The sequence below is a fragment of the Protopterus annectens genome, chromosome 4.part0, assembly GCF_019279795.1.
Source record: "Protopterus annectens isolate FY-2018-M chromosome 4.part0, PAN1.0, whole genome shotgun sequence".
Classification (NCBI taxonomy): Eukaryota; Metazoa; Chordata; order Ceratodontiformes; family Protopteridae; genus Protopterus; species Protopterus annectens.
The window spans coordinates 1,993,985,658-1,994,007,088 of NC_056733.1; the positions used below are offsets into that span (position 1 = coordinate 1,993,985,658).

At 43.5% G+C, this 21,431-nt stretch overlaps 1 protein-coding gene across 4 annotated transcripts in view; it reads left to right on the top strand.

Moving 5' to 3' along the window:
• D2HGDH (D-2-hydroxyglutarate dehydrogenase) overlaps positions 1–21,431 on the top strand; it is a 719,825-nt gene that overhangs the window by 472,473 nt on the left and 225,921 nt on the right. For all 4 annotated transcript variants that reach the window (XM_044069611.1, XM_044069612.1, XM_044069613.1 and 1 more), the window contains exon 7: positions 5,432–5,575. In XM_044069611.1, the coding sequence (XP_043925546.1) occupies positions 5,432–5,575 (144 nt within the window). The remainder of the gene's footprint in view (positions 1–5,431; positions 5,576–21,431) is intronic.

The following is a 21,431-nucleotide window of genomic DNA, read 5'->3' on the forward strand; positions in this document are numbered from 1 at the left end:
CATAAGGTGGCTCTGCCACAGATTATGGCAACTATATGTAAGTTTAAGGAATGTATCATATCTGAATTAACTTGGACATGGACATTCTTTTTTGCCTAAACCCTAATCAGTGTGGCTTTGTCAGAAGCAGATCCTGCCTCCTAAACCTAGTTTAATGTCTTCATTAAGGCTGCCAAAGTTATGGACAGTGGCACTTGTCTTGACATGACCAAAGTCTTAAGTGAACAGTGAACAGGCCAGCATATATTCTTATTTTATCTGCTGGATAGCTAAGTGGCTCTCAGGAGAGGTAACTGGCTCTTCCCCTGAACATAGGAATGCCATTAGTGGTGTCTAGCAGGGTTCAGTTTTGGGTCTTCTTGTTTTGGCATCTACTTTTCTGAACTTCAGCCCCAGTTTAAGGCCTGTAGCTGACTAAGTTTGCTGATGATCATGAACTTAGTGCAGTCATCAATTGTTTTGCATATATTTAGATATTCCTTCTGGGGAATGACTGTTACACTTCTTGGTGTACTGACCACAGTCTCAAATTAAATGCTAAGAAATGCAGTATGTTTTTTCTTTGGAAGTAGAAATTTCCAAGCTCATACCACATTGATAACCCCCTTAGTGTGCTGTCAGTGTACATCTGTAGGTCTCTATCATTTGACTGTCATGTTTTCAACATAGTTTGCAGATTGTGTAACTTAGTCTAGCTAATCTTCAAAGGCATTTCAGTACAGTAGACACATGGTGGTCAAAGTTAAGGTCACAGTAAACTTGCGATCCCAGGTCCCTTACCACTTCATGGGTGTTTAGGGTATTATTGTTGATTTGATAGTGTGAGGGGACATTGTTTGTGCTGAAGGGAATTATGATGTATTTATTTGCATTTAGTTCGAGACCGTAACTAATACACTAGTCACTGGTCTGCATGAGACCCTTATGGAGTACACTGACATCATTTGGGGACTCAGTAATTGGACCTAGTTTGCATTCGTCTGCAAACTTGGTCAGCCACAACCCCTTAATTTTGACATGAACTTCTGAGAAGTAAATACCAAACAGTAGGGGGCCCAGCACTGACCCCTGTGACACCCCAGTGGTAACAGGTCTGCAGGTTGATGTGGAGTCACCCACTTTGATAGTGTGTGTCTAGTTTATGAGTCAGTTGGCAACCTATCTTACAACAAAGGGGTTTACATTCATTTTGCCAAGTTTATTGGTAATGCCTGAATGTGGGATCATGTTGAAAGCCTTTACCAGGTCGATGTATGCTGTGTGCACAGATTTGCCCTCGTCAGTGGCCTTGGTCACATTTTCAAAAAAATTAACCAGATTTAACAGACACAATCTGTCCTTCACGAAGCCAGATTGGGTAGGATCCATGGTTTGGAGGTCAGCTATGTCTTTATTTTTGAGGTCCATAATGATACGTTCCATGGCCTTACAGATGAGGTTGGCCAGGCGTCTGTAATTCCCTGGGTCTGTTGCTAGGCCACCTTTGCGGAGGGGAGTAACTGTTGCTGTTCTCCATTCCGCAGGAACAAAGCCTATGGTTAGGCTATGATTGGAAAGGGTACTTAGTGGTGATGCTAGCTTATGTTGTAGCCTCTCTAAAAGACAGCCTGGCATGTCATCTGGTCCCGTACAGGCTGTGTTTTTTTTTCCCTAGGACAAGGCATTGAGGACCTGCTCTTCAGATATGTAGGGGTAGGGGCAGAGTTCATGGGAAGCCTTGTAAGTTAGGAGGGGGTAAAGGAGTGAAATTTTCACCAAACCTATCCACTAGCAGGTTTGCTATCTCTCTGGGGGTCTGTGTGTGATGCCGTTGGCCACTAGTTCTGTACATGCTTGGGTCCTACCCTTTAGGTAATTTATGTAGCTGTAAAAGGCCTTATAGTTATCCTTGGCTGTACTTGCTAAGTTTCTCTCAAAGGAGCCCTTGGAAGATTTGACAAGTTATCTTATTTGCCTGTTGAGGCTGAGGAGGGTGCTTTCCCATTGTTGGGGCCTTGCCTTTGTTTTCTTGGACAGCAACTTTTTGAGTTTTTTTGTAAAGTTTGTTGATGCTGAATGTCCACCATGGCAGCTTGATTTTACCTGGGGCTGTGGCTTTGATTATTTCTGGTACGGCCAAGTTTATACACTTATGCAAGTGATTCTACAGGGCTTTAATGTAAGCTTCAGCATAGTTACCACTTCCAGTTTTGGGTGGGACTTGGAATGCATTTATACCTTAACCTAGGAGAGTGTAGTTTGCCTTGGTGAAGTTTTTTAATCTGATTTCACCCTTTGTGAGTTCTGGTGTTAGTGCCAGCTTAATTAATGAGGGTCCGACAATGCATCTGTTTGACATGTTGGTGAGGACCAGCTCAAGAATGTTTGTTCCCCTTGTCATGATATGGACAGTTTGTTCCATGGCATTTGAATTAATAAAGTCAAGGAACTTTTGCACTAGCGAGTTAGGGCTAGCATAGGTTTCCCAATTGATGGTGAGATAATTGAAATCCCCCATAACCAGTGTGTTCGGTAAAATTTGGATAGTCTCCAGTTTGGTCAAGTAGGCTTCATGGGGGTCGTGACCCATGAAGGGGGATCTATAACTTGCTATGATTTGAATGGGCATCTAACTTACTGTAACCTGGACCTGGAGTAACTCCATGGAGTTGTCCAGTCTAACTAGATGAGAGGTGAATTTATCTGTAATATAGATTGAAACACCACCTCCTTTGGTTTTCATACATTAATTTTGTGGTCTAAAGGTGTTAAAGGCATTGTAGCCTTGCAAGGCCGGGGTGCTCTGTGAGGCATTGAACCAAAGTAGTACCCTAACCGCTTTCATTGTCAGTCTTTATTACTAGATGGGTTTTCATAACTTACTCCTGGGGTAAACCTGTACATTTCCCATGAAATGGTGGAAAACACAACTGAAGCACAGCAGACCCAAGAGCTGTCTGCATTAACTTATTTGTCTAGGCTCCTATGTACTGTTCATGAGTTCTTGCCTAGTATTTCTGCCTATGAATCTGTGAAATTCTGTGAACTGTGACTGGATCACAGAAGGATGATCCCACTGTGGCTGCAAGTCAGTTGAATGTTAGAGAGATGCCTGGCCTACTCAAGTAAAGAAGTAAGAATTACCAGAATAAAAAATGTCATCTTCAGAAGCAGAACATGTATAGCATAACGAGAGTTTGTTCTGTAAATTCTACATTGGCAGTCATTTCAGCCAGCCTTCTATTCAGGCATGTATATTTGAACAAAATGCCAATAGTTGTTTAGCACAGAGATGTGTCTGGTGAGAGTAGTAGAAAGTGTGACTAAACAAAAAAAATGATGATAAATTGATTCTTGGAGACAGCTCAGTGGCCACACATTTTGGAAATGTTAGTCTGTTATGTGAAAAGTGGAAGATAAATGTATTTCTTTAACTGAACCCAAAGCCTTCGATATTGTCCTGGACAACAAAAGCTCTGTAATAACTACGAGCTGTAGCAAACATTGCTTGACAAGACTGTATTGTTTTTTAAAACATTGCACTCATCAGTTTACTGACACCTGTTATGCTTCCAGTAATAACCAGTGATATTTTGCTCAGTAGTACTTCTACCACCCTGGACACTTCTAGTGGATATGTGCAGATGTCCAGAAGATAACAAAGAATAGTTAAAAAGTAGCACCTCTTAAGATCATGTGTGTGCAGTAATAGATGGAATACATAGGTGTCAGTGTGTGATATGCAAAATATTTTTAGTACTGCAGGTATAATTTAGGGGTTTTATGATGTGGCAATGCTACATATTTTGAAACGAGTTTCTTAATTGCAGTGTGCAAGTTTTTACGGATAAGACCAGCAGCTGCCATATATATTTATTTGCTTTTTCCCCATTTGTTAATTCTGAGTTTTTTCTGAATGGGGTGTTCGGTAATTTGTGCAGCCAGGGAGCTTTGTAGTCTATTTATGAAACAATATTCAATCTTTTTTTAGTAGTCTAGTGAGTATTGCATTAGGAATTATCATCTTTTTTAGTTAGGTTTTAGCTTATTTCTAGTTATCTTAGATAGAAAGAATTAGATTCAGTTGGGTAGTTACACTTAGTGTTTTAATTTGTTTTCTTTGTGGTTGGTTTAGGTGGGTACAATTCCAAGGCTTTATTCAAAGCATAAAAGTAGTTATTGGCATAATAAAGTGTTTGTTTTGACTTTTTGGAAGATGTTCTGGACGCTTTGATTTCTGTCTTTAGAAGTCCTAAGACCAAAGCATTGCCGTCTTACTCATGTATGTTAAAGAATACAAATGTGTGTGCTATGTATGTGTCTATGTATAAATATTTTTGTGTGGATTTTGTGTGTATATAGGTACAGATGCGTGTGCATATGTTTGGGCTGTTGTATTTTTGCATCTCTCTCTCTCTAGAGCCATCCCAGGCATAGCCGGCCTTGGGCACTTGGGCATAGGCCAACTAGGTGTCTGCCTAGAACACCGCTGTACCAGGAGTGCTTTCCAGTATTTATTAGTCTATTTTTGTAGTAAAGAAATGCTTTATTTAAAATGTGTTGAATGAACACAGGTAAAACTGAAGAGTAAGATGAACTGTGAGGAAAAAAGTAATCTGGATGGTGTAGGTAGACCAGGATGGGGGCACTGGATGGTGTTGGGGGGTGGTTTGGAGCACTTTTGCACAGAGCACCAGTTGACCAAAGGCCAGCCCTAATACCAGGTATGCCATTTAGCTTACATTGTGCAAGTTTTTTTGTTATGGTGCTTCTTTCTAAACCTGCTGCTTGGCTTATTTTTATTTCTGTAATATAGAGTTTACCTAAATATGGAATGATGTTTGTGTTGAATGTCTTTAACCCGCTGGTGGATGAGGTCATGCACTTGCATAGTGGAGGAACAGTGAAGACCTTTCTAGGAGCTATCTTATAGTCATGAATGGAATGAAGGTACCTGGCATGGGTGTAATAGTTTGCAAAAGAACATGTAGGTTTAGCAGTGTGCAGCAGGACTTGAGCAGTTGATGTAGATGCATCAGCATGTTAGATAGGGGAGAAATGATGTGTCTGTAGCAGTGCAGGGAAGAGCTAGAGATTTGAAAAGTAGATTGCATGCAGGGGGCTTATGTATTGTTTCTCGTTGACGCTGTAGTTCTGTTTTTATTTAATAAAATTTGGGGTTATGTACTTTTTGCAGATAACATCAGGTTGTTCTTTTTAGTGGCAAGCTGCTAGGGTAGTCTAGGGGGAATTACAAACTGATCCTACAATATTTTTAGATCGTGGGATTTCTTTTTTTAATGTTTAGATCAGGTTCCTAGAGTAATGTTATGTTTTTTGTGGAATTATGCAGATATACCTGGTAACATTCATGATATTGGCTACTGAGCGAAAACACATTTAGTGTATTACATATCTATATCTCTAATTTCTTTATTTTTTTTTTGTCTAGGTTGTGCAAACTTTAGTCATGTCCTTCAGGTATTCAAGAAGTGCAGAGGCATGCTGGGAGAGATTTTGTCAGCATTTGAATTTATGGACGAAGAGTGCATGAATGCAGTGACCAAACACACACCACTCTCAAATCCATTGAAAGGTAGTACAGCAAAGCTTGTTAATCACAGAATGACATTAGAGACTTGAGAGATTATCCATCATTGTATTTCTTCTGCATGGTATGACTTGCATGTGTTCATGCTTTGCAGTTTGCACTAAACTTGCAGCATCATTGAATGCACACTGGATGTTAGATTAGAAACTAAACACATGGCATACAGCAAGTAACGTATCATGTCTTTTAACTTATTTTATTGGCAAAATACTTTTAAGGATTTACTTACATTTTTTTCTCAACAGTTTATATGTGTAGGAATAGCTCATTGAGTTAGTGCTTGTTTTCCTTCTACTTTCTAAAGAACACCCTGCAAAGATGAAAGTAGTCAGTGGTAACAGCAAACAAGTATGTCATTATGATAAATTGAAGTATATAAAACAACACTTGCACTTATAGTCACAAATACAGCAGTCAAGTGATAGTAGTCAAGTAAACAGAGAAACCTGGTATTGAAAGAGAGGCTCTGCAGAGAAGATAGAGCCATTAGGTGCAGGGAGAGCATTGTCTGGGATGTCCTGTTGGCCATTTCCATTGCGCATCCCTTTACTAAATCTTTTTTCGTATCTGTTTTCCCTAAGGCCAGTATTCGAGGCATGTACATTTCCATTTTGCTTCATCATTATGCATAACCATGCACTTTTTTATATTGGATCCCAGCTGCCTTTCATGATGGGAGCATTCTTATTCCATGCCATCAATGATGACTGTACCAACATTAGTATCATCAGTAAGCACTTGATCATGCAGCTACAGGTCCAAATATGACTGTCATTGTACATGTGGGTGTGAATAACCTGAGACGTACCTCCCTGGATTACATGAAAAGAGACATGGAGGAGGTCTCGGAGTATGTAGCCCAGGCGGGTATGACCTTAGCCCTGAGCAGCATCCTCATCATCCAGAATGATAACACAGTACAAGCAGAAAATGATTGATTTCAACAATTGACTACGATGTTCATCGTGTTTCACTGTTGCAGTCATTACACTTGGGTTATCCGCCGGCAGGCTACCCGCAGTTGGCCCGAGTTCCAAAGTCTTGGTCCGGCGTCGGTTGCTGTCGCCTCTTCCCTGACGTCAGTGCGCCAGGGGTATAAAAGATGCAACCAATGCCATTTTCTTCAGTCTTTCTTGCCGCACGGTGCCCGAAGCAAAAGCAGTTCGCAAGTGCCAGTCGGCCGACTCCTGAGATTTTCAAAATTGAGTTTCAGAACCGAAGTCTTCAATAAAGCTAAGTACTCTGTTGGGGAAACTTTTTCTTGCTCCAGACCGATGTCAGTAAAACTTAATAATTGTATCTCTTGTGGGAAGCAAATACCTCATAAGGACTTTCACTCTTACTGTATTCCTTGCCTAGGCCCTGACCACAATGTTACCAGTTGTCGGTTTTGTGCTACATTCAATAAACGCACTATTAAACGTTGGTTTGATTTTGCTTTACATTATTTTGGCCGAAGGTTTAATTACATAATGCCGTCGGAACAACCGACGACCGGAATTTATAAAAAACGCAAAGACAAAGAAAAGGACAGGCATCCGAAGTCCAAAACAGACGACGAAGCCTCTTCTAGGCCAGTCGCCGGTTCTCAGTGAGGTGCTTTCGCAGCCCCTGACACCCGCTACCTCAGAGCCACAGGCCGTATCCGGCAACCACGTGGAGACACCGAGGCCTGTGGAAACTCAAGGTATTGGGCCTATGGAAACTATTCCCTCAGATGGGTCTGGAGCCGCTGAGCAGGCATCGGCTTCTGAAGGTGTTTTCAGACCTTCACAGCTTACAATTAAGCCCACTACAGCAGCCAAGGCAAAGTCAAAAACACCATTAAAGACAAGGAAACAAGTACAGCATTCTACTGAACAGTCATCCATGCCAAAGAAGCAGATGCTTAAAATGGCTGAAGACCTAATTACTTTAATCAGGGGTTCCCATCCCCCTCCTAACAAAAGGCCTAGGCAAGACACTGACTATGATTCCTCTGACCAGGTTTCTATTTCCTCTGATTCCCCTTCTGATCAGGGATATTCTCTCCCTCCCTATGAGGACTCTGATGCAGAAGAGTCTATACCTTCAGCCTCTCCGCCTGAGGATTATTCTTTTGGGGAAACCCTGCACACCATGAGGGAGCTTTTCCATTGGGAGAGCCAGGATTATTCAGAATCCAAGAAAAGGCTCAGAGACTTTCTTTTATTGCCCCAGCACAGGCCCCTGGCTATTCCCCCTGTGCTTGATATCGTTATTATGTTTTCTCTGAATCCAGTCTGACTTCTGATTCTTTACCCCCTGCACCAGTCAAGCCAGACAGGTACTACAGGGTCCCTGACTCTCATAAATTTCTTTACAAAAACCCTGCTGCAGATCCAGAAACAATTTCTTAGGGTCCTAAAGGGGTTAAGGCTTCCACTGCTAAAAATCCTGTCCCCTCGGATAAGGATTCCAGAGCTCTGGACAGATAGGGGGAAAAAGTTTACACTTCTGCTACTTTAGCTGTAAGGGCTTTAAATTGCCAGTTTCACATGCTTAAATATCAACAGTACCTCATGTCATTGTTAAAACAGAAAATGGTTTCAAACTCAAAGTCCTGACAGTAAGGCAATGCAGGATTTATTGCATGCAGCTGAACAAGTGGGAAAGCGTACTTTACAATGTGGTTTTGATTCATTAGAGGCTTCTTGTAGAGCCGCAGTTACAGGCTCTGTTATTCGAAGGCATGCTTGGTTGAAAGAACAAAGTTTACCTGACAATATTAAAGTAAAATTATTGGCTGCTCCACTACAGCATGATACTTTGTTTGGTGTTAAGGCAGAAGAGGTGTTAAAGAAAATGGAGGATAAAGCAAAATGAATGCAGACAGTAAAGGATTTCTTACAGGTCCAACCACCTAGGTTTAGCAGAAACTGGCCTTCAAAAATTTGGTCCTTTCCTGTGTCAGACAGGCCACAAAGAGGCAGATACAGACGCCTAAGAGGCTGATCTCAACCCCAAGGCTCCTACAGACCTAAACAACGGGGTGCTTCAGCCCCCAAAGGAGGGGAAGACAAATCACAACCTTATAGGAAACAGTCCGAATGACTTCCCTCTACAGATGCCAAGCACTTACCTTTTGGCAGCACCCCTAGGGGAAAAGCTAGCACTTTTCTCAAAAAAATGTCACATAATCACCCAGGACAAATGGGTACTGGATATTGTTTCTCAGGGTTACAGATTCCACTTTCACACGCTTCCAAAATCAAAACCTATGCTGGACCTGCCACTAAACCAATGGGCAGAGGCGTAAAAACAAATTGCTGCTCTCATGGACATGGGAGCTATTCAAAGAGTACCACAGCAAGAACAGGGGCAAAGATTTTACTCAAGCCTTTTCTTAGTCCCCAGAAAGGACAAAGCCTGGAGACCAATACTGGACCTGTCAATCCTAAATACTTTCCTGGATGTTCCAAAATTCAAAATGTCAACACTACAGCAACTTCTACCCATGCTGGGCAAGAAGGCTTGGCTAGTTACTTTGGACCTCAAGGAGGCATACCTGCATGTCCCAATCAGACAATCTTGCAGAAGATACCTCAGATTCTTAGCAGGCTCAATGCATTACCAATTCTCTGCACTGCCCTTTGGCTTATCTACTGCGCCCAGGGTCTTCACAAAATGCCTGGCACCAGTAATTGCATTTTGCAGACAAAAAGGAATTCAAATATACCCCTACTTGGACGACTGCCTTATTCAAGCAGAGAGCAAGGACATTCTACTAAAGCATTTAGCGTTTGTAAAAAGATTACTAATTTGCCTAGGGTACACAGCGAAAATAAATCAAAACTAGTGCCCTCTCAAGAGATAATATTCCTGGGTGCAAGCTTAAATACAACTGCCCAGATGGCTTATCTCACGTCAGACAAAGGCAACTGACTCATTACTTTCAACTGATGGCAACAAAGACCCAGCTCCCTGCAAGAAAAATTCTGCAGGCCGTGGGCTTCATGGCGTCCTGCATTCTACTAATTCCATATGCAAGACTGCATATGAGGAAACTACAGTGGTATCTAAAAAGTGTTTGGACTCAACATTGTCACAGCTTGGAGACAATCATAACTTTAATTCCCTGCCTACAACAAGAGTTTTGATGGTGGTCCCAGGCCTATCACCACAACAAGGGACAGCCTTTCACCTTACCCACAGCGAGGCAGACAATAACAACGGATGCATCGGATTATGCCTGGGGGGCACATATGGCGGGAAAATGTATTCAGGGCACGTGGCCCAAAGAACAAATGCATCTTCACATCATTCAGAAAGAGATGCTAGCAGTACAGAATGCCCTGACCGCTTTCAAGGACCTACTACATCCAGGACAACTACTAATAAAGACGGACAATACCACAGTTATTTGGTACATAAGCAAGGGGGCACACATTTCTACCCCCCTATGCAGGCAAGCCATGACTTTGTGAAACACAGCACTGACCTATCAGGTACATCTGCAGGCACAATTCCTGCCAGGAACAAAAAATATACTGGCAGACGTACTAAGCAGAAATCTCATAGACCCTCACGAATGGAAGCTAAATCCACAGGTGTTCAGCATGATAACAAGGAAATGGGGACGCCCAGACATAGATCTTTTTGCCTTCCCTCACAATTGCCAACTACAGAAATTCTGCGCAAAAATTTATCACTCTCAAGCATGGAAAGTGGATGCTCTATCATTCAGCTGGAAAGCCCTGACAGTCAATGCCTTCCCGCCAATGCCTCTTCTTACCAAGGTGCTCCTAAAAGTCAGACAAAGGCCAAAACAGATCCTGATTGCCCCAGACTGGCCACGCCAGCACTGGTACCCAATCCTAAAGAGCTTGTCTCAGGGCCCAGCTTAGCCTTTACCTCAAATTCCTCATCTTCTGATCAATCAGATTCTGCACAGTCAACTCAGAACCTTAAATCTGGCAGCATGGCAGATAATGTAGCCACTCAGATTGCACCTCTCTCTAAAGCGGTTATGGATGTCATTTTAGAAGCCAGGAGGCCCAGCACTAGGAAATCTTATGCAGAAAAATGGAAGAGATTCTGTGCTTGGAACCAGGCACAAGGGCTCGAACCACTTGTTCCAAATATAACTCAGATTTTACAATACCTTACTGAGATGCTGGACAAAAGCCTATTAATTAAAATCCATGCCTCTGCCATTTCAGCTCATTACAATACGGAACCCTCCTATGTTTTCACATCCTCTATTAAGACAGTACCTCAGAGGGGCAAAAAACATAAGACCCCCAAGGAGAGCACCAGTACCAACTTGGGATCTCAATTTTGTTTTAGAAAAACTCACACTGCCTCCTTTTGAACCAGCCAGCACAGCTGATATAAAATTCTTATCATGGAAAACTGGTCTGCTCCTAGCAATAACTTCAGCAAGAAGAGCATCAGAGTTACAGGCATTAATGGCTATGGAACCTTTCATCATTTTTCACCAGGACAGGGTTTCTCTTAGGACAAACCCAACATTCATGCCAAAAGTAGTTTCCAATGTGGCCCTGAACCAAACCGTTCATTTACCAACTTTCTACCCAAATCCCCAGAATAAAGGGGAGAGACTTCTGCACACTTTGAAAATACACAGACAGCTACGATTCTACTTGGACAAAACAAAAGCTTTCAGAAAAACTGAGCAACTGTTTGTAGCCTATGCTGCAGGATCACAAGGAAAACCTATCACAAAGCAGACCGTTTCAAAATGGATAGGACACTGCATCCGCTTCTGTTATGCACAACATGGCAAATCAGTGCCTAAGGTCATTAGGCCACATTCTACCAGAGCAACAGCCACTTCAGCAGCCTTTCTCAGAGGAGTACCAACCAAAGACATTTTAGAAGCTGCAACCTGGAGCTCGGTGCACACTTTCACCAAGCACTACCACTTACCTCTCTACTCTAAATCCAGAGCAGGCTTTGCCACTGCAGTCCTCCAGGGCCTGGTAGCCTCTCCAAATCCAATTTAGACCCAGCCGCCCAACCTCAGCTTTGGGATTCAACCCAAATGTAATGACTGCAACAGTGAAACACGATGAACATCGTACAGTTGTGTACCTACCATAAATGTAGATGTTCGAGTGTATTCACTGTTGCAGTCCAGGTTACCCACCTGTCATTGCTGGGACTTCTCTGTACTTCTCAACTCTATACAACCTATGTGGTGTATTTGCTTGTAGATGAAGGAAATGTTTATATTAGTATATGCATGCTTTTTGGCATAATTTTATTTTTCCAGCCTTCTTATCTGGGGGCACCTGAAATCTGGGGCAAGAAAAACTGAAGAAAATGGTGTCGGTTGCATCTTTTATACCCCTGGCGCACTGACGTCAGGGAAGAGGCAACAGCAACCGATGCCGGACCAAGACTTTGGAACTCGGGCCGACTGTGGGTAGCCTGCCGGCGGATAACCCATGTGTAATGACTGCAACAGTGAATACACTCGAACATCTACATATATGGTAGGTACACAACTGTACTTTTCTGCTGTCATTCTAAGTGGATCCAGTATCTGTCTTCCTGGGATGAAATGATTGACAGACCTTGATGCTTTGCCAGCGATGGCCTGCATCTGTCACCCCTGGGCTTCTGGATACTGGAACCTAACACTCTCATACTGGGCGACTTCAACTACCCCTCCATTAACTGGGAAAACTAATCGTGTACCAATACACTTGCCCAACGTTTCCTGGAATTCATTAATTCCAGTGCCCTGGACTAGCTCGTTCTTACCCCATCTAGAGGTAGCAATATCCTTGACCTGGTCATTACTAACATAGGCGACCGTTGCTCTACACTAATAGTCAACTCCTTCCTGGTTATATCCAACCACAAACTAATCACCTTGGAAATCCCCCCCCCCAAAAAAAAAAAGGTAACCACCATTAAAAACTTCTCCAAAGCTAACTGTGGGCTCCTAAAAACAGAGGTGGCTAACTTCATGGCACCCATGCAAGTGGAGAGTAGTTGCATGACCACCGAATCATGCACCAGTGCATTGTACAAACACATACACAAATGCATGGATTTTGCCTTACCCAATAGAACCAAGACGCTCTCCTCCAAAAAAGGAAGACAATCTGGTGGTCCCCTGCCATAAACAAACTCTACAACAAAAGGAGGAAACTGATGTGGAATAAGGTGAAGTCTGAAGACGGAAAAAACTCCCTTATCAGCCTCAACAAAAAGTTGAGATCTCTCATCAAATCATCTAAAGCTAGCTATAAAAACAGAATTTCAGCAGATAGTAAAGACAACCACAAGGCGCTCTATAGTTACGTAAAGAATCTCCATGGCAGTACCCAGATTTGCTCTGAGCTACTGCACAATGGTACCTCCTATACTGAGCCAACAGATATTGTCAATATACTGGCCAACAGATTCAGTGCCAACTTTACCCCCCCACACCCCCCCCCCCAAAGGACCAGTCACAATGCCAGTAGATTGCCAAGCACCCTGTATTACTGCTGTACAGGTTAAAACAGCACTGTCCAAGGCCAGGAATACAGCTTCTATCGGGCCTGACAATATCCCTGGCTGTGTTCTGCATGAACTACAGAGTGAACTGGCACCTGACCTGTGTGCCCTGTTCAATCACAACCTCACTTCAGGCTTTGTCCTTACCAAATGGTGCACTGTTACAGTCATCCCTTTCCACAAAGGAGGAGTGACTACAGACCCTGGGAACTATCGCCCCATTAGTCTGATGAGTCTGATATGCAAAGCTGTGGAATGCATCTTCATGGACCTAATAAACAAGGATATAGGGAATCCCCAAACTCTGGATCCCACACAGTTTGGCTTTGTGAAGGGTTTTCCTGCTCAACTTGGTCAACCTTTTTGAGCCAGTCACCGAAGCTGTGGATGAAGGCAAGGTGGGTTCATACAGCCTACCTTGATCTGGCCAAGGCCTTTGATACCAGTCCCCACTCTGGAATCATAGAAAAACTCACTAAGCTAGGCATCAACCCCTATATCACTAGGTGGGTTGCAAACTGGCTCACAGGTAGACCCCACAGTGTGAAAGTAGCTGACTCCAATTTGGACTGCTGACCAGTCATGAGTAGAGTCCCACAGGGTTCGGTACTGGGCCCTCTCTTGTTTGGTATCTACTTCTCTGAAATCCAGGCCAACACGAAGGGATTCTGGCAGACAAAGTTCACAGATGATTGCAAGTTGGGAGTTATTATTAACTCCCCAAGTGATGTTGACATCCTACAGAAAGGGCTCATTGAGACCAAAGACTGGTGTCAGAACCATGGCCTTAAGCTCAATGGCAAAAAATGTGTCGTCATCCTCTTTGGGGAAAAAAAACGGTTCCCATGAATTACCACATCGATGGTAGTCCACTGAACACAGAAGGCGTTATAAGAGATCTGGGAACACAGGTTGACAGCAACCTCTCTTTTGACCACCACATTGCCACTGTAGTCAGAAAGTCCTATGTGGCACATCTCATTACTAAGGGTTTTGCATCCAGGAAGAAAGAGATCATTGTCTCCCTGTACTCCTCCCTTATTAGGCCAGTCATTGAGTACAATGCCCCATTTGGCATGTACCTCACTAAACACCTGCAACAACTGGACAGGCCGCATAAGTACCTCACAAAGAGGATCCTAGGCCTTAAACATTTGTCCTGTATGGACAGACTCAAAAAACTAACTATTCTGTGTCTCATATCGCCTATTTAGAGGCAATCTCTGCTTGACTTACAAAGCCATGTCTGACCCAACTCTGTTAGAAATGCTACATCTAAAGAAATCCCAATCCCTCCACACCACATGCTCCACAGACCTCAACCTCATTACCACAATCAACAAAACATATGCTGGAGGGACAGGTTCATAACACTGCCCATACTATGGTATAGACTTTCCATACATGTCAAGAAGAGCACCTTTCTGGCCCTGTTCAAGAGAAATCCTGATGAGTGGATGGGAAATAGAAAATTCACCCCAGGGATCACTCCAGTGGCTTTACTCTACAGAGGCATTAGGAAATAAAGTCAGGTGGCACGATGCCAGGGTAATCCTATAGGCTAGGCTTGTAAAGGCTCCATGGCCATTAGTCTAGTACACACCTATGAACAAAGCAGGTGTGATGGTTGACCCCAACATGCAAAATAAGACCTGTTCTTGCACCGACTAGTTTAGCAAAATATGGTTTTCTTTAGACAATTCTATCTTCCAACTGCTTTCATGTGCTTCCAAGTCATCTAGTTTCCTTTCCATTTCACCATGTTGGCCTTACTGTAATTCCCTTTAGTTTTCCCAAAACATCCTATGATGCATAGTGTCAAACGTTGTGCATAAGTTGAGATATGTTACATCAACACACCTTCTCTAGTTGGTCATTGTTGGTACAGTCATACAGCAGTCAGATTATATCTGTAAGATCTCTTCGACCTGATGACATACTTTTCAAAATAGAGAATTTGGATTCAGAACCTCTGAACAGCATACTTCAGTGAATCTGATCAATAGCCTTCTTTGGAATGGCTTTAAGACTTGACAAAGTTGTAATTATATAACTCCTTCTTGGACTCACTTTTATGTAGAGGAAGTACTGTCATCATCTGGTTCTGTTACACCACACCATTTTCTGAGGAGAAAACATTTAGTTTAGCCAATGGTTTGCTTTCAATGTCCACAGCCATCGCAAGTCTATGTCCTGCCCCTGGTTTCCCCACTTCCTTCTTTGTTTCCTTCTTAGTGATGACTGTCCCATCTATGTTTCTATATCTGTATTTACCCTACAGTTCCACATTGGTTCTTTTAATTTGCTGTTTTTGTGTAACTTGCATACATATGTGCAAGCTTGACATCAGTTTGCCAATAGTTAGCACTGCACACAAATCAGTGGGACTCCTTTTAATTCGTTGAACCTTTGTTTTGATGTATAGTTGATGTCCTTCCATTTCACTGTTGCAGTATTCATTACATTAGGGATACCCTGCTAAGGATGACCCGATGTCTGGCCAGTATACCAAAGCCTTTAGCTTGTTGTAAGGTCTGCAGTACGTCACACATAAGCTCCTTGCATAGCATAGGGCATAAAGGTGATGTCTTGGACGTACATCTTAAGAACTTCTTTGCCACCAGTCTGAACGCCATCGCTTGATCATCAGTGTGAATGCCTGTTCTGTTGCGCCGTTGCTGATGAGTGCCACGTTGGGGTCCTTTTTTATTTATTTATTTATTTACTTACTTATCCTTTTTTATTGTTGCTTGTGAGGTTTCATGTCATCTGACAAGGGTAAATGCCAGTTTGGGAGACAGATTCCCCATAAAAACTGCCACGACCAGTGTCTTTTTTGCTTAGGTGCCTCTCACGACCAGATGTCCTGTTATTTTTGACAGGCTTTTGTACCTAAAACCCTTTGTAGTAAGCTATCTTCTTTGGCGCTCTATCTTGAAAATCAATGTCTTAAGCTTTTTGCGAAAGACACTATGGAGGGTACGTCCCGCTCCAAGGGCCAGCTGCAGTGAAGAAAAAGGCCAAGAAGCCTAGACCGGAATCTTCTGTTGGTCAGCCTCCATCGGATGTCTCTCCTGACCTGATTGAATGCCTGGAGATTCACCTGGCTTTGTCATTGGATTCCCCTGCTGCAACTGGGTTGGAGGCCAGCGGGGATCCAAGTTTAAACATGCCCAAGGAGACATTGCAGATGTCCATTTTCAGACATTCAGAGGGAACCATGGCTGATTATCTCTGAGGAGCTTAGGGGTGTTCCTCAATTTTTAGTCATTGAAGTCCCTTCTACTATCATTGAATGCCATCCTTGGTCAGAGCCTTCCAAATGTTATAAGGCAGACATCCCATTGAAGAAAAAGCAAAAGAGTCATCATATTTTCCTGCTCCTAAGGGTCCACAGAGTGAATGGCAAGCCTTCACACAGAGTTTGTTTAGTGCTTTGATGGCATTGAAACTTCCTCAGGGAGTTTCTGATGTCCTTCAAGGATGCATCTGCAGTCATCACATATGGGTTGTCCTGCCTCAGGCAGCCCTTCGGTCGGCCGGATTCCAAAGTCTGGGTCTGGCCTCGGCTGATGTCGCACTTTCCCCGACGTCAGAGCGTCTGGGGTATAAAAGCATCAGCCGACGCCATCTTCCTCAGTCTTTCTTGCCGCGTGGTGCCCGAAGCAGAAGCAGTTCGCAAGTGCCGGTCGGTCAGCTCCTGTGTTCTCTAAAAAGACACAGGGAACAGGATTCCTCTGAGGAGGTGCTGGATTCGGATGAGGAATCCCTTGCTTACTCTTCTCAGATTTCCTCTGTTTTGGATTGTGGATCAGAGGAAGAGGAATCTACCAGTTCTCATACTCCCTTTTGGATTGTGGATTGGATTGTGGATCAGAGGAAGAGTAATCAACCAGTTCTCATATTCCCTCTGAAGAGCTTTCTTTTGGGGACATGATCTCCAGGATGATGGAGTTCTTTAAGTGGGATTGCGCTCAGGTCTCTGAGGTATATTAAGATACTGTGAGTTGCTGCAAATGGAGTCTTCTAAATCTTTTGCTGTCCCTCTTGTTTTGGCTGCTTTGTTGGGTGCATTTTCCAGTCATACTAAGGCTCCAGACTGTTAGCCGCTGCTCCTAAGAAGCCTGATGGATTCTATAGGGTGCTGAGGACTATACATTTTTGTACAAGTGTCGTCCTGCTGACCCCTTGGCAGTGTCTGTAGATTCTGACCAGCCCGGTCAATTGCTTCCTTCTCCCAAGTTACTGCCCTCTGATAAAGATAGCAGAATCATGAAAGGGCTAGGCAAGAAGATTTAAATCTCCGCTAGCTTGTCACTTAGGGCTATTAATTATCAGACCCATATCTCCAGATACTTGCTGGCTCTTCTATCCCAGGCTTGTCAGGTAATTTCTGATTTTCCTGACTCTGAGGTAGAACTTCTGCTCTTTCCCTGTTAGAGACTTCTTACCAGGTGGCCCGTCATTCCATCAGGTGTAGTTATGATGCAGCAGATGCTTCCTCTAGGGCTACTGCTTTTGGGTCAGTGATAAGGAGATATTCTTGGCTTTGACTCCAACCTTTGTCTGATAATGTTAAGGCTTAGCTGATGGATGTCCCTCTTGATAATAAAACACTTGTTTGATGAAGCTGCTGCTGCTATGTTTAAGTCCCTTCAGGATAAATACAATACTTTACGGGAACTTAAATATATGTTTGTTTCTCCTGTAAAAAAGCCAAAAAATGAACCGGCACAAGGAAGAAAAATGCCTAAATTTTCTTTATTGTGGCAACATCAAAAAAATAACAAACTGCAACCTGCAAACCGGTTTCGGCTATATTTCCAGCCTTCCTCAGTGCAAATAGAAAAAAGGTGTTTTCTATTTGCACTGAGGAAGGCTGGAAATATAGCCGAAACCGGTTTGCAGGTTGCAGTTTATTATTTTTTGATGTTACCACAATAAAGAAAATTTAGGCATTTTTCTTCCTTGTGCCGGTTCATTTTTTGGCTATTTTGCACGATTTGGTTGAATCGTGTGCTGGTTCCACCGTGCGTGTCAATGGTTTGTTCCAGTTTGTTTCTCCTGTGCCTAAATTTCAGAGAAACTACCCCAATAAGCCAGCCATTGTTCGCAGGCAATCTCTCCCTCCTCCTAAGGGTAAAAAAGGGTGGCAAGCAAGCTCTTCCTGCTAAGGCTACTCAAACTTCAGTGCCTCAGAAGTGTCCTTTTCCAGATAATCCAGGTGCTGTCTTGCTATTCTATTCTTCCCAGCCGCTTTCCTCTTTCTCCCCCCCCCTCTCTCTCTTCCTATTTGGCTACAGATTACTCAGGATTCCTGGGTACTGTCCATTATTCGCCAGGGGTATTTCATGGCTTGGAAGTCCCTTCCCCTTTTTACGGATGTTCCTCAGCCCCCTCAGGAACAACACTCTTTCCAGAGGTGCTTTGTGACCTTTTGACTCTTACTGTTCAAGAGGTGCTTGTGTCCCAAAGGAGGAGGGGGTTTTACTCCAGGATGTTTCTAGTACCCAGAAAAGAGGGTCCTTGGAGACCAGTTCTTAGACCTCTCTCATCTAAACACTTGAAGGTGCCCTCCTTTCGAATGTTGACCCTTCAGACGTTATTCCCTCTTTTGCTTCCTCAGACTTGTATGATGTCCCTGGATATCAAGGATACTTCTCTCCATATTCCGATCATCCCATTTTCGGGAAGTTTTTTGTTTCTCTGTTGCTTCCTGGCATTTTCAGTTATATGCTTTGTCATTTGGCCTTTTTTCTGCCCCAAGGATATTCACCAAATGCCTCACTCCTGTGATTGCTTTTTGCAGGATTCAGGGGATCCAAGTATTTCCTTACTTGGACGGCCTTTTGTTTCAGGTATCATCTCCAGAGATCCTGTTCCAAACCTTCATTTTGCCATTTCCGTTCTGCAAAGCCTGGGATTCACAGTAAACTTCAAAAAGTCTTTTCTGACACTTTCTCAGGACCATGTTTTTTTGGGATGCAGGATTCCAGACTGTGCCTATGCTGGCTTCCCTGCCTCTTCCCAATGCCTTGACACTCATTTCCTTCTTTCAAACTCTTCTTCGTCTGGCATCTGTTACAGCCAGGGAGTTTCTGAGAGTTCTGGGATTCATGGCATCCACCATCCCTATGCTCCCTCTGGCAAAAGTCCACATGAGAAACTTTCAGTAGTTTCTGAAGTTTGGCTTCAGCATGTGCATCTCTTAGAATTTGTAGATGTTCTTCATGTTTCACTGTTGCAGTCATTACATTTGGGTTATCTGCTTGCAGGTAGCCCTCAGTCGGCCTGATTAACAAAGTCTTGAGTCCTGCATTGGTTGCTGTCCTTTCTTCCATGATGTCAGGCTGTCAGGGGTATAAAACATGCAGCCAACGCCATTACATCAGTCTTTCTTGCCGTGTGGTGCCCGAAGCAGAAGCAGTTCGCAAGTGCCGGTCGGCCGACTCCTGAAATTTCCGTTTTCGAGTTTCAGAACCAAAGTCTTCAACTAAAGCTAAGTAGCCGTTGGGGAAACTTTTTCTTACCCCCTCTGCAGACTAGCCATGGCATTGTGGAACACAGCCTTGAGCTACCAAGTGCTTGGCTTATCTACTGCGCCCAGGGTATTCACAAAGTGCCGAGCTCCAGTTGTTGCATTTTGCAGGCAAAGAAATATTCAAATATACCCATACCTGGACGATTGTCTAATTCAGGCAGAAAGCCAGGACATACTTTTGAATCATCTGGCCTTTGTACAAAGGGTTCTAACTTGTCTGGGGTACACCATAAATGAAAGAAATCACACCTGGTACCCTGTCAAGAAATTAAATTCCTGGGAGCAAGCCTGAATACAGCTTCCCAGATGGCTTACATCACGCCAGCGAAACAAATTCATTTGACAACCTACTTCAAACAAGTGGCCACAAAAACCCTGCTATCTGCAAGACAAGTACTGCAAGCCTTGGGGTTCATGGCCTCCTGCATTCTTCTAATTCCATATGCAAGACTGCAAATGAGGAAACTACAGTGGTATCTAAAAAGCCTATGGTGTCAACATTCTCAGGATCTAGAAACAATGATTCCTATCCTACCTTGCCTACGCCTAGAGTTCCTTTGGTGGGCAGAGGCCTGCCACCAAAACAAGGGACTACCTTTCACACCACCTCCTGCCGCCCAAACCCTAATAACAGACGCATCAGACTATGCATGGGGGGCTCACCTGGCAGGGAAGTGCATTCAGGGTAAATGGAACCAAAGTCAAATGCACCTGCATATCAATCAAAAAGAAATGTTAGCTGTACAGAATGCTGCGACAGCCTTCAAGGACCACATTCTTCCAGGACAAATAATGGTAAAGATGGAAAACACCACTGTTATGTGGTACATAAACAAGCAGGGGGGTACACATTCTTACCCCCTCATCAGACTAGCCATGGCATTGTGGAACACAGCCTTGAGCTACCAAGTACACCTACAAGCTCAATTCCTGCCAGGAAAATTAAATACACTGGCAAACGGACTAAGCAGAAACCTCATGGACCCACGCGAGTGGAAACTGGAACCAAGGATTTTCAACATGCTGACAAGCAAATGGGGGAGCCCAGACATAGACATGTTTGCCTCTCCCCAAAACTACCAATTGGACAAATTTTGCACAAGGACTCCCCACAAACAAGCCTGGAAAGTGGATGCTTTGTCTTTCAGCTGGAAAAACCTATCAGTCTGTGCCTTCCCTCCTCTGCCTCTGCTCTCCAAAGTACTACTAAAAATCAAACAGGACAAACCAAGGTTGATTTTGATTGCTCCAGACTGGCCTCGCCAACACTTGTACCCCCTCCTGTGCAGTGTGTCACGGTTATCCCCATGGCACCTGCCTCACTCTTTCCCTGTTGTCTCAGCAGGAGAACCAGATTCTGCACCCTCAGCTTCTAACACTGAACCTTGCAGCCTGGCTAATTACATAATCTCTCCTTTACCATCCCTCAGTAAACTTGTGATGGATATCATTTTAGAGGCAAGGAGGCCTAGTACTAGAAAATCTTATGCTGAAAAATGGAAAAGATTCTGGGCCTGGAACCAATCTCAAGGGATGAGCACAGCAGCGCCCAATTTACCTCAGATTTTACAATACTTAACTGAGATGGCTAGAAGGGTATCTGAATTACAGGCCCTTATGCAGTGGAGCCTTTCATCATCTTTCATGTGGACAGGGTGTCCCTCAGAACCAATCCATCCTTTATGCCCAAGGTGGTATCCAGTGTGGGCTCTTAATCAGTCCATTTGCCAACCTTCTTTCCCAATCCACAGAACAAAGGGGAACGGATACTGCCTTCCTTAGATGTGCACAGACAACTTAGATTCT